The 14,002-nt window shown below is 36.2% G+C and overlaps 1 protein-coding gene across 2 annotated transcripts in view; it reads left to right on the top strand.

The window, feature by feature from the left end:
- CTTNBP2 (cortactin binding protein 2) overlaps positions 1-14,002 on the top strand; it is a 201,168-nt gene that overhangs the window by 127,473 nt on the left and 59,693 nt on the right. For both annotated transcript variants that reach the window (XM_026790274.2, XM_074539943.1), the window contains one exon: positions 6,291-6,398. In XM_026790274.2, coding sequence (XP_026646075.2) covers positions 6,291-6,398 — 108 coding nt within the window. The remainder of the gene's footprint in view (positions 1-6,290; positions 6,399-14,002) is intronic.

The following is a 14,002-nucleotide window of genomic DNA, read 5'->3' as shown; positions in this document are numbered from 1 at the left end:
TGACCACATATCCACTTCCTTTTATAGCTGGTGAAGTAAGTGGCTAGAAGGAATAACCTGTTTTAGAAACAGGTTTGTGAACTTCATTGGTTTTGAGTGAAGTGACTTAGGCAGCTGGCTCTTGAAGGTATGGGTAGAGGTGTGAATGGGTTCAAAACATTTAAATTTAGGTGTCTATGTTTATGCACAATATTTAATATCCTATTACAGTCAGTGGAGCCATGAGCAAATAGTTCTGCTGGTGGTTAGCTGAAGAGCTTTTTTGTTTGTTTGACTGGTCTGATTCTACTCCATTGAAAATAAAAGGGCCTCAAGTACCTGGCTAGCACAGCTGCTACCATTAGGTACCTCCCTTACATACACACATACGGGACACACACCTTTAGGTTTTCACCTTTAGTGGCCCCTTTGGGGTACTCTGGGGCATCCCAGCTGGACTTCTGCTGCTAGTCCAGTTGGCATGGATGACTCTCCTAAGTTCTGTATCAAATCTGCCTGTCCCAGAAAAAGTGCCTCTGAATCTTGGGACATTTCATAATAAGTAGTTCTCTATGGGAAACTAAAGAGAATTAGTGAAAATAGATATTTATACTTGATCAGATGAGTTGTACCGGGGAAACATACTTGGTGTTTTAAAACATACAAGCCGTGGTTGTGTTTCCCTGGTGCAGTTGTTTCATGGGTCTGGCAGATGTGGGGCCATCACTATACTAGAAGTTTATTTTATGTAGCCTAATAAGTAATAGCAAACCTTTTTAATTTTTAGAACCTTATCTGGGAAGTCTGCTATGTGAATCCTCAAGAGGGTTCTGCTGTGTATTGATGAGAACTCAAAATATGTAATAAATGTAGTTATGTACCTTTCCCTTCCATTCTGAGAATACTTCTTTTTTTACTTTTGACAGCTTTTCCCTGTGTGTCTTCTTGTACACTTTTTATTCTTCTCCCTGCCCCACTCCCGCCCTTCCAGCCCTCAGTTATGTTCCACAGGTTTCTTGCCCAAGTCCTGGATTATTACTCCATCTTTTAAAAAGCTTTCTGAGCAAGAAGGAGCTTGTTTCCTGTGGTCATTTGTGATTAATTCCCAGCTAATTTGTTTTTTGCCTTTGTTATGTTTAGGGAAAGTACAAAGTTGTGGCTTTTATACTTTACCTATCTCTTTGAGCTTCTGCTGAAGGCAGTGGAGTTTTGAACAGTTGCTGCAATAGCAGAATGAACAGCACCTTTAGTTCCTGAGGTTGCCAGTGCTATCCACCAGGCTATGTCTGCAAAACCAAACTATTAGCACTACCAATCTCATATTTTTCTGAGGGTTTTTTTTGTTTTGGTTTTTGGTGTTTGTGTGGTTTTGGTTTCTTTTCCAGAGTGGGGTGATGCATTTAACTGTAAAGACTTTTACCATTTCTACTCTAAATTGCTTTGCATGTGAGAAAGACTCCATTCTTTTCCTGTGCCTCATGGTGATCTTCCAATTTCATCCTCTTTCTATTTTTTCCAAAGGCAATGGAGGCTGGAAAATGCCTTTCCAATTTGATCACTGCTCTTCTGAGTAGTCCTTCTCTTGTTCAGAATTGATGGATTTTTCTTCCTTTAGGCTTGGCAGAGATTATTTTAGTCTTTAGTAATGCTGGTATCATTTTGCCTGTATGGTTTTTGTGACACACATGCAGGTAGTTGGATGAGTTTATCTAATTAGCAGTTTGCTCTGTTGTTGGTGCAGGCAACATACACCCCTGACAAAACTGATCTGGAAGAATAACGTGGAGTTTTGGAGACAGAAAGAACTGAAGTAGTGTTTTTCAGGTACCTTATTCTTGTAGATCAAACAAACCAAACATTTTGAAATATGAAAGAAGTAGAGGAAGAAGTTGTCTTGTGTTTTGGTTGTATATAGGAAATATCTTCTAGGGCAATGTATTCCCATATCTCTGTATAAAACCAATACAATGGCTGGCTTGGTTACATGGTTGTTAAGTTGATGGTTAAATTTTTACAACCTGGCACTCTGCCACAAGTACTCTAGCAAAACCCCAGGTGACACATAAGCCATGAGCTACTAATGCATTCTTTATTTTCTGGAGTTCTAAGACTTAGTGCTTCACTGGAAGATGTTAGGGAGAATACTTCTCTAGATCTAACCAGCAGTTTTTTTCTATGACTTGGCCAAACAGTGCTGCATCTGAATAAGAACTTGGGGTAAGCCTGCCATGACTGACATCTTGATGCACAGAAGATGGCACAGAGTGTTTAAGAGGGAGGATAGTTTTATTTCATCATATGCTTTATCTATTCAGGTCTTTAAGATGTTTTTACAACTGTCCTTGGGAATATTTCAGATGTTTAAACTATGCATTTTGGTCCAGTTGGGTTATATTACTGCTCTGTGAGTGCTGATTCAGGGATTTGTATGGGGAGAAGACATGGTAGCATCTTCAGTGACTGCCATACACCTTCTTATCCTGTGTGAATGGATTTGATGTTGCTTATCCATAGTGAACAAGTTGAAGATGTCATTAAAGTACTGGAAAAAAGTAGTCATTCCAATTTCAGAATTTGTCAAATAAAGTTGGGAGGGAAAAAAACCTCAGTGAGCATAAAATTATTAATAAACAAGACCAGAAAAAATGATGTTATTCTCTTTCATCCTAAAAAGAATTTTTCTGTTTGTGTGTCTCTTCTGGTTGATCGTGGACAGTTTCATACTTTAAAATGAGAAGGCATCAGACAGAAGTAACTGACAATAAAGGTGGTGATTCTACACAAAATGTGTAGTTGTGCCATGGAATGCTGTGGATGCTAAAATTACATAAAGATTCAAAGAGCAAGGGGGCAGGTTCACAACAGATATGTCAGCTGAGGGCTGCTATATACAAAATGACAATTTCTGGCTCAGAAGGTGAACAAGCTGAAAATTGCTGGAGGTTGAGAGAGTATTTCTGGGAAGTATCATTATGGGCTTGTTTTGTTCTAGTGCTGATCTCAAGGCATCCCTTGTTGGCTGCTTTTGGAGACAAGATGCTTGGGTAAGTGGGTTTTTAGCCTCATATGCTAGAATCATTTAGATATGAAGTGGTTTGGCTAGTTCTTATTTCATGTCTTTAAGATTAAAAATATAAAAATCATTTGAATATCTTGTTGGAATGTCTTTCTGTTAAAGTTTCTTTGTGTTTATTTATATCTAAGTGTAAATTACTAAAGAGCACATTTAACTGCTAGTTTTTGCTGTCTTTTTATGTTCTAGTTCAAGGTGTACACTTGAAAAAAATGTATGTAATTGCTTAATCAGATGCTTAGTTAAAAATCTCATCACTGCACCACAGTATGTTGAAGAATGGCTATGTTTTTTTTCAAGAATGTTTTCATTTATGTCTCAGGAAAGACTGCAGATATGAGATGTTTCACCTGTGATGGACAGTCTTTTGACAAAGATCTGCCTTTATACGTGTGCTGTACTTTTGTGGGTGCCCCTCTATTACTTGCTTTCTGTTTAAAAAAAAATATCCCTGTATTAGTTTTCCATCTAAAAAATTGAGACTTTCTTATAAAAGAAGTTGTATGAAGAAACCAATTTCTGTCCCTGAAGTATTAGGTTTTTGTGAAGTGATTTGCAGAAGAAGGATGGTAGATAAGTGGTCCTTGTATCTGACCGAATTAAATTTAGTAATTAGAAGTGCCAAGTGTGAAAACTGCTGCAGCCAGGAAGGTAAAATCTACTCTACTGACACTAGATTACATGAGGAGCTGTAAAAGTTTAGTGACTTCTCATTTTATGTGTGTCCTTAGATCAGTGAGCATTATATAGAATTGTGAGGAGCACTGTGAGAGGTGCTGCAGCGTATATTGGAAAAAAGCCTTCAGAGAAACCAGTTGTTTCTCGTGATTCATTGGTATGGAGAGTAAGAGCTATTTTTTGGATTGCTGGAATAGTTGACCCAGGCAGAAAAAATAGAAGATAACTGTTGTTCAGGCTAAAGTTCTGGTTGGAATGGATCGCCCCATCTTCAAAACAGTTATGCTTAATAGAAATAGGGTGATTGGAGCATTTCTTATGAGGACAAACTGAGGGCATTTTTCAGCCTTCAGAAGAGATGGCTGAGAGGGAACCTCATCCTCAACCTCGTCTGAAGGGAGGGTGCCAAGGGGATGGAGCCCAGGCTGTGCTGGGTGGTACCAAGCGGTCATAGGAGAGGCAGTGGGCAGAACCTGGTGCACAGGAAGTTCCACCTGAGGATGAGGAGGAGCTTCATTACTGTGCAGGTGACCAAGCACTGGAACAGGCTGCCCAGGGAGGCTGTGAGATATTCAGGATGCATCTGCACCTAATCCTGTGCTCTGTGCTCTGGGATGGCCCCGCTTGTGCAGGGAGGTTGATCAGTGTTACTCACCTGAATAAGGAAACTCAAGTCAACATATAGTGCATGTAAATAGCTAAAGCTCTGGCACAGAGTTCTAGTCATTTGTGCACCTCTGCATTTTTTAACTGCAAAGTAAAAGTGTAACACAGTAATACTAACAGATCCAACTTTTGGGTATTTTAGATCTATGGCCTTCTAGCCTGAGGGAAGAACAACTGTTCTGCTATCCTCTAGCCTTGAAAAAGTAGAAATGGTACTTGCCTTAATCCTTATTGGATTTTTCTCTACTGAAGTTAAGTTCTGAGTAGCTGAATGTTAAGATTGTATGTGCTTTGGAGAAAATACAGTATATCCACATACATTGCTCACCTAATTTGGTGATTACTTCATAGTAACAGCAACAGATTACTTCACACTGAAGGTAGCTGAGTGTTTGCTTTGCAGGGCTTTCTAGTAAACACATCTAGATCAAAGCCAGGAGTCTAGTGTTTACCTTACAGGAAATAATAGGATATTGAAAATCAATCTGGGCAGCTGAATCTAGCACATGGAATAATTTTTTTTTCTCTCCCTGAAATTAATCCCCTTCTAAATTCATTAAGTGCCTACTTGTGTTAGCATTGTGGATGGGGAAAAACAGATTTGTATTAATTTTATCTACCTTTGTGATTTTGTAAATATTATAACATTTTCCTCACCACACCTCCAAAATCAAGTCTTCCAGCTTTGTAGTGTTTTCTCATATAGTACTTACTCCTTTTCTCTTTATTCTTTTAGTTAGCCAATTCCACACTTTTTAGATAAAGACTTTATGCAGTCCTTGAGATGTGGGTTTACCAGGGGTTTATATAGCAGTAAAAGGACGTTGTTTACCTGTAAGTGAACAATTATGTGCCAGCTTCCTCATGAAATAGCTGTATCTGCCACTTCTCTGTCCTTTTTCCAGGCAATTTATGAAGAACTTGAATAAGGCTGGTCCCAGAGGTGCCCCCTACTTTCCTATTTCCATCTTGGAGCGTGGTTGTTACCCATGATGTTTGTTTCCTATCCATTAAGTGTCTTTTATTCTTAAACATTTGGATAGGAGTTTCTGTATAATATTGGATGCAGAACCTTGTCCAAAGCTTCTGGAAAATTCAAATTCATCAGTGTCCAGTGGATCCACATTACCATGTGCCTGTTGACGTTGTTACAAAACTGCAGCAGTTTGTGAAGTGAATTTGTTTTTACAGAGGTTGTGCTGGTATTCCCAGTGTACACTGAGTATGTGCTCAGTGATTTTATTCATCAGTATAAACCCATTCTCCTGTCTTGCTCAGGGTGGCAGTCAGACCTACACCATGGTTATTAACTGTGGAGTGAAAAGACACTGCTGCTAAGAATGTTAGTGCCTCCTAAACCTGAACTGTTCCCTCCAGCCAAACAAATGAGACTGCAAGTAAACCATGCACATAAGACTTCATGTCTCTTCACAAAGTGTTCTTCAGAAGTTCCCATTCAGCCCAGTGTGTGCTGGTAACTTGGTAGCTGTTTGCACAGGTGCCTTAGGTGTGCTGTGGTTGAGATCCTTTCCCCCTCTCTTGCCTTCCTCCCTGTAGTGCTGTTTCACATCTGTTCAATTGTTTCAGCCTCTGTGAAACTGCACAAGGGAGCAAAGTCACAAAGTTAGCTGCTTTACCATTTCATCTTCATCATTCACAAGACATTGCAGGACTGATCCCTTGCAACAATTTGAAACAATATAATATGGGAGAGCTTTAATTTCTTTACTTAAAAAAATAATCAGACTATCTGCTATTAATTTTGACTTTATATAGTACAAATAAAGACACCAACTTCTGACAACTGTAGATGAATGCTGACACATCTGTGTTTTACAGCAAATTACAGTAACTGTTGTAGTCAGTGTGCTCATCAGTGTTTTATTTCTTACAGACAAGAGAGTTTGATGTGGATAACCTGAGCAAGCCAGAGCTGAGAATGCTTTTGAGTGTAATGGAAGGAGAACTGGAAGCACGAGACCTTGTGATCGAAGCCTTGCGGGTAAGTTACTCCGTTGGTGTGCTTTGCTTTTAGGCTATTTTTGAAATTCTCTTTTGCCTTTTCCTTTATACTGTACATAGAATATTGTTAGTGGACAAGTAAATTGTGATTTTTAAAGTTTTGGTTTACTAAATCTTAGTAATCACAAAATTCCTTCTTGTTTGATAATTCTGTGTAATTTTGGTCTAAAACAACAACAAAATTTCAAACAAATAAGTGAAAAACCTGTGATATTGCTTGCTCTTTAAATTATTTTATATTCTAAAGTCTGTTACTTGTGAAAGGAAGGAATCACTTCAAAGAAAAATTCAGTCAGTCCATTTTTAATTTGTTCTGATGAGCTATATTCATTCATACACTATTCAGTGCTCTCATTTTCAGTGAGATGGAAGTAGGTACAAATATTTTTGTGGCTTTTTTTGTTTGCTTGCCTTTTTTAATATAAGGTGAAATACAAGATACATGCTCTTAACAACACTTGCAAGTATTTGGTTAGATTTTTATTGTTAGGCACATGTGAAGGTTAGTTTTCTGCTTCAGAAGATTGCAGTCTGAAAAGCAACTCAGTTGGAACTAAGTTTGGAAATGTACAAACAAAACTAATTAAAATATGATTTTTTTAAAATGACTGTATTGATTTTAATGTTGATCTGGAACAAAATAAAATTTAACAGAGCTGCCAAACAGACTGCAGGTTTGGGTGTAAAGTAGTATTCTGTGGTTTATAAATATTTATAACTTCATGCCTGAATAAGGAGAAATTGTACTCTTCAAGGTGTTGAAAGTATTGTGAAGCAAAACCTTATTGTAAGAAAATACACCTAGTGCTAATTTTTAGTTGTATGCATAATGATTATCAAGTAGTGTGGGGACATTTCCCACTTGAAATACCACAGTAACAATTTTAAATGCATTTTTATTCAGTTTTAAGTTGTTTTGTGATGGCTTCAAATTACCTGTTGCAAATGGAGCTTTAAAGTAGCTGACATTGATGTACATGAATTAATAACTGAAGGTTTTATAGGTATAAATATCTCTTATAAAATGTAATTATCATTTTGTAGTGGCATTAAGACACTAGGAGCAATATTTTTCTCAAGTATTACTGCACTTTGAAGTTATTTTGTGTTTGGCCTTCAGTTATATGCTTATGTTGAAATGTGCTGCCTTTTCATCTTGCTGTTTCACAATTTCACGGTTCATTTTCCTGCACAAGGAGTTTTATTTTCCCTGTCTGCCAGGTAAAGTTTTGTAAAGTGAAAATATTGTGCACAGCACATCCAGAATCTCCTTTTTTTCTCTTCTAATTTGGAAGGAATGCAAATAGAATATTCAGTCCATATTTTGTAGTAAATATTCAGGAACAAGCTACTATGCTACATATAAAAAAGTATATTTTGAAATGGATCAAAATGGAGAAAAGAAGGGGGAAAATGCAGTAAACATTTAATGACAGTAAATATTAAGTATTCAGAACAGTGCAGACCGAGGAGGAAAAAAGTCTATATCAAATTCAGATGCACCTGCTGAAATGGCCAGTATGTATATAGTGAGTTTTGATGATGAACACAGATAAATATGAAAAATAGTTCCATTTCACATAAGGTATTTAAATATTGAAAGTTGAGGGGATATTTTTGTTTGGTAGCTTTTGGGTTTTTTCTCCTGTATCTCAATCTCTAGTTTCTCTAAACAAACTCTGTGTATAACTGAAAATCTCCCTGGCAGCTTGCCTGGTTAGCAGCACCAGTTCTGGGAAGCTTGGAAGCCGTACCTGCTGAAGAACTGTAGGCTGATATGTTGTAGCATGATACTTTTGGATCTTCTTGGGAAGCCACAAGTCAGCAGTATTGGTAGCTGGATTCTCTGAGCAGCACACAAAAACAACTAGCTAGCCAAATAGAAAAGTGTATCACAAGAAAATTCCATTGGAATTGTGTCAGATTTAATACTTTGATTTGCTGCAACAAACAGGTATACTTAGTTTGCATATCCTTAAAGCAAGAAGGAAATTGTTCTCGTAGAAGGGAAAAGACTAACATTTCAAAAAGAGGTGAAGGTCTGTTTCAAAATTAGTAACACATGTTTTTGTGTGATGGAGAAGTTGGCCTGTTGTGGGGTTTGTGTAATCCTGGTAATAGCTCAGGACAGTTTCAAAGCCCAATTTCTATGCTAGATCAGAGCCTGATAATTTCCAACAGTATAGTAGGGAATGTGTTCTTCCTTTCCTCCTAAGTGAAAGGCCAGCACTTTGAGATTATGTGAAGAAATCTTGTTAAATTAAACATCTTGGGGGCTGGGATGGGGAGGGAGGATAAGTATAGTTAGTAGAGTGTTGATTTTTATTAAGGTAATGGAATTTGTACCACATGATAAATTAGAAAGAATCAAACCCAGTGTCACATATAACAATTAACGCTTTTTATTGTGCCTTTTATTCATCATGTGCTGCAGAGTTTCCATTGGATTTTATATAAATTTTAGATACCTTGATGATCACTTTTGAAACAAAACCAAAACTTCAAGAAGAAATTCGTAACAAATATGCAGATGTCACCTGTTTATAACTGATTCCTGTGTGAAATAGTTACAGTAATTATTAATCAGGGCAGTTTAAGTTGCTGGACAAGTTCAGCCCTTTGAAAACCAACAGACTTGGAAAAGTAATGCTTAGAGTCAAATTTCCACGTTTATTCTCCAAGTCATAACTTAATTTACTGTGGAGAAGAGCATCAGGATTCATCTCAAAGGATCTTTGTGTAAATCTTTCTCACTAGAGCTCTGATTTTGTATAACTATTACACCAAGTGATGAACATGATTTCTCTTTTTTGGAATCTATATTTGCTGTATTTTAGTAGCTTCATGATCATGGTTGTGCTACATTTAAAATCAGATTACCATTTAAATCATTAAAATTATTCCATTAATGAGAAATAACTTGCTGATTAATTGCCATTGAGTGTCCATATAGTTAAAGATGGAGGGAGACTTAACTATAGCTGCTGCCTCCATCTGTCTCAATTATCCAAATAAACTGTCTGCCTGTAATAAGGGGATAATTTATTCCTAATGTGTAGGTAATGTGGCCATATAATCAAAGTACATATAATCAAAGGCCTCCCACAGCTGTGATCTCAGATACAATGTTCATTTGTTGGGTTTTTTTCCCCCAGACAAACAGTGGTTGCTGTGGCTGTTTATTTTCTAGAGGATCTTTTTTATGTGCATTGACCCTCATATGAGGAATTGATGTGGTAGTAATAGCTATCAAGAATAGGATTAAGCTGTAGATACTAAATACTGCTTTTTGTAGTAAATGTCTCATAAAGTTAAATCATTCGGAGGTTATTTTTCATCTAAAATTTTAAAGCCACATTCAGTTGGGATTTCTGTTTATTGTACAAATACATTTATGTTCTTATGTAGATTTCATTAGGTAGTAAATGGTAAATTGAAAATGTATGCTTGCTTCTGTGGTATATGTTATTTAATATAAACAAAAAAGACAAATTTTTACAATAATAGATTTTTTGAATATACCACAGTGCATGGATTTAGAACTGTATTTGGTTGTTGAGAAAAATCACTAGTGAATTAAAAAAATATCTAAAATAACTGCCAATACCAACAGTGGGTGTATTTTTGGTTAATTAAAATTGACTTACAGTATCAGTGAGCTTTTTTCTGAGCTTAAGGGAGCTCCAAATCAACAGATTCTGTATTTGTGCTTGGCTGAGTCAGGAAGACAATATGTGAATGGCAAGGTGAACTTGGTTATAGGTGTTTCTTCAGTGTTGGAAAACCCTACTGTATTTCATTTTCACTGAAAATGAACTTCCTAAAAATTTCAACTTCCTAAGATATGAAAGCTAATTTTCTATATGTGTTGGTACCAACATCTGTTTAATCTTTCACCCAGTTTTTTAAAATCTGACAAAATGCTAAACATTTCAAAAATAGGTGGTGTCATAAAACCAGGCAGCTGAGTAAGAAAATTTGTACTGTTTTTAGGGCCTTAGTTGAAGGGAAGGCAGAGATTTGTGTTGACTTTATTGAGCACTGTATAGGAATTGTAGAGTACAGAGCTAGGGAAAGTCAGACTTTGCTAATTTGACTGCTCAGGGAATTTGAGTCAGACTACCTAAATTTATAAAAAGATAATAAGAAAAAAATTGCTGGTGTAGAAGCTAGTTCTGGCTGAATTTTATCTCCCTGAATCTAAGCATTTTGTCAGGCATGCAGTTTAATCAGTGGAGCTACAAATAAATCATAGTTTCTGTATAATGTCCAAGTAGAAATCCATGTAAGATAATTTGTGACTTGCCTTAGCAAAAATATATGAGTTCTTGAAGAATTTTGTAATGAAGGTACAAATATTAATGTAATGAAATAGGTAGGTCAAAAGAAAGAAAATAATGCATCCTGTAACAGTACCTCATACTCACATTCAAGTTTAGTCACCAATTCTATTAGCTTTATTTAAAAATCTTACAGTCTGAAAATGCAAGGTTTAAAAGGATAAACAGCTTTTAAGAGAGTATAGTGATTCCTGTGTAGATTTGCACAATGTTTCTTTGACATAGCTAATGTATAGTATACTGCCAGTTTTCAGGTTCCAGCTCTCCTGTTAATCATTTTAGAATTACTGGGATAGCAGTATTCAATTCCATGAGAAATTCAGTTTTTTAACACAAGTCTTCCCAAAGGGAGGATCACAGAAGGCTCACTTGTTTTAGAATGATGAGATTTTTTTTCAGAAATTATGAGTAGCTTTTAAGCATTGGAGTATATATAATGATAAAGGCCATTTTTTCCATATCTGTTAAAAGTGTGTGTGAATGAACTGCTTGAGTGGACCTGCCTTAGCAATCTGATTAAGAACATGCATCTGAAGAAACTCTCCCCATTGTCTGCCCCTGACTTTGCTTTGATTTGCCTCACAGATTACTCTTGGACTGTGTCAGCTGAAAGGACAGCAGCTAGTCCTAAGTAAGACTTCTTTGTTCTTCCAAAAAGCAGGGCCATGGCACATAGGGTCTTTTTCCTAATGGAGTCTTTTTCTTCCCAAAGAGTGGATTGCATTTTTTGCTTAAGCTAGTTTGCTTTCAAGTCCTGGGCTGTGCAACAGGGAAAGCTTTTTTTGGTAAACTTGTCTTTAAATTTTGATCCACAATGATTAAACACTCTACAGTATAGTTTTATTTTATTGAAAACATGAAGTGTTTTGATGATAATTAATAAAAGTAGATGTACTTGTATATCAATTTTGCAGTTCAGTAAGCATATGTATAGATCAAACAGTATTTCAGACACCCTGAGTTTATCATAGTTTATCACAAGAGTATACTGTATGGTTATGTTAGATTTTTGGAGGGTAATTGGGAATGATACTGGAATTCCTTTGCAAAATGTGTGGCCTTTCATGCTCAGCCTATGCATTTCCAGTAATGCATAGGCTGTTCCTTGGAAAAAAAAAATTGCAAGGAGAGCTGTAGATACTTGCAAGCTGTACTTGCCTACTTTGATATATCTGCTTACCAGTGAGTCCTGTCCAGGTAAAGAGCTTCTTTCAGTTGGCCAAGACAAGGCTTTTGCCTACTGTAGGCTGAGATTTTGGGTTAAAAAAATTGGATTTATCAGTTAGAGTTTCCATATCCTTGTCATGTTATTTGTTGTCTTTTGCATCTTGTCATGGGGTGATACTTGGTTTTGTCTGTGCACTGAAAGGTAAACATTAAAATAGAGCTATTACCAACACAATAACTGTCAGTTGTGTATGAATAAAGTTTTTTTTATCCTGAACTACTGGACAAAGTCAGCAAGATTTGTACTATAAGACTTAGGACTTCTAGAATTAATTTTGGAGTTAGAGGGGAAGAAATATGGGAGATATCAGGAAAAGTGGAATGAATCCTTTTTATTTAGTTGCTCTCAAATTGACTGATAGGGAGAAAAATTACACATATGTTAAGTGTAATCTGTCAAAGGGAGCTACAAATGCTATAAATTGTAGATCCTTATGTGCAGTAATTGTTCTAAGCTGGGAATCTGAAATGTGAATTCAAATTTCTCTTATGCATGTGAATCCAGAGTGGAGTAACAGCACACAGAAGGTGGCTTTGAAGGTTTCTGAGAGCCAGTAAGGCAGCCTGTTTTGTAGCCAGGTGTCTTGGGAAAATGGTAACTCTGTAGAAGGAGGAGCAGTAGATGTTAAACTGTGTGTAACAGAGGGTTAGTGTTGTAGACAGTGTGATGGCAGTTGTTGGTCTTGGTGGCAGAAGTGAACCATGAAATAGGAGTCAGATAATGCCTTATTTGCATTGTCATTTTTGCATATTGTAATTGCTTTGCATAAAATTAATTTGTAATAAATTTTTGGGAGCTTATAATCTGCAGATTGTCCTTGCTCATCTCTGCATATTATTATGTCTTTGCTTAGCTGTTAACTACTTCTGATTTATTCAATTTAATGATGGTTGTGTATGCATTTTCTCTTCTCTTAAATATAGTTTATCTTTACCTGTCCAATGTGTCTGGTTATGCTTAGAATTTTTACTTTCCTAATAAGAGTTTAGTGTACTTTTCTGGATGGGTCAGTCCAAATCTAGTATTTCACTATTGCAAGCTATTTAAAATTGATTTCAAGGAAATTATGAAATAGAGATAAACCTCAGATAAGTTATTGGATGAAATTATTTGTTATAGTATTTAGTTAGTTTGAAACTGTTTCTGCATCTGTTCATTTCAAATTTTTGAGTAATGAAGCAATGAAGTGTGCTCTTTGAACCTAATTGAAAAGGCATTGTTTATTACAGCCTTACTGTTCAGATTTTGATTTTCCCCTATTTGATCATGGTTTATATATGCTGTTACTTTATATTGTGTTATATTTACTTACATTCATTTTTTTGTAGTAGTAATTGTGTAAGTGTACACTTTGTTCTGAATGGAATCAAGTCTCACTTCTCCCAATAGATGTTGGGCTTGTGGCAGCAGCAATCCCTGGACTAAGTAACTTGGATGGTCTGAGTGGTCCTGCTATTTTGACACATATAAAGGCCACTTCTAGAATTTATTGACAAAATAAGTTTTCAGTCATGTTAAACCACTTCTTGTGGTAGTTATTTGCTGTTTACCAAAGGGGGACATTAAGCTTTTCCTAAACCATCTATATCTGTATTGCTTCACTACTCAGGTGAATTCCTGTATTCCAGGCTCTCCTAAAGCTGGAGAACACAAGTATGAATCTATGAGGCTTATTTTCCAGTGTGAAATTCTATGGCCTTGCATTGCAAACAGCTTTTCACTCTTCATTCCAGCAGTGACTGTTAAATTGATCATACTCTTCTTTTGTTTTTCACATAAGATCTGAATATCGTTATTGTTGACAGGCATGATCCTACCAATTTACCTGAAAGTATTCTGCTGTTTTTTATTTGGATATTACTTTTGCTTTTCCCACTTTATTTCTCCCACCCTTGTTTGATCTTTCTGTATAATCCAACATAATCCAACATAAACTAGTGGGCAGAGACAGATGCACACATTATTTGTAATAATAACAATAATAATAAAATATCATAACATGATGTTAATCTCCAT

This window comes from Zonotrichia albicollis, chromosome 4, assembly GCF_047830755.1.
Source record: "Zonotrichia albicollis isolate bZonAlb1 chromosome 4, bZonAlb1.hap1, whole genome shotgun sequence".
NCBI lineage: Eukaryota > Metazoa > Chordata > Aves > Passeriformes > Passerellidae > Zonotrichia > Zonotrichia albicollis.
Note: the sequence above shows the minus strand (reverse complement) of the source record. Positions and strands in the feature narration are given on the sequence as shown.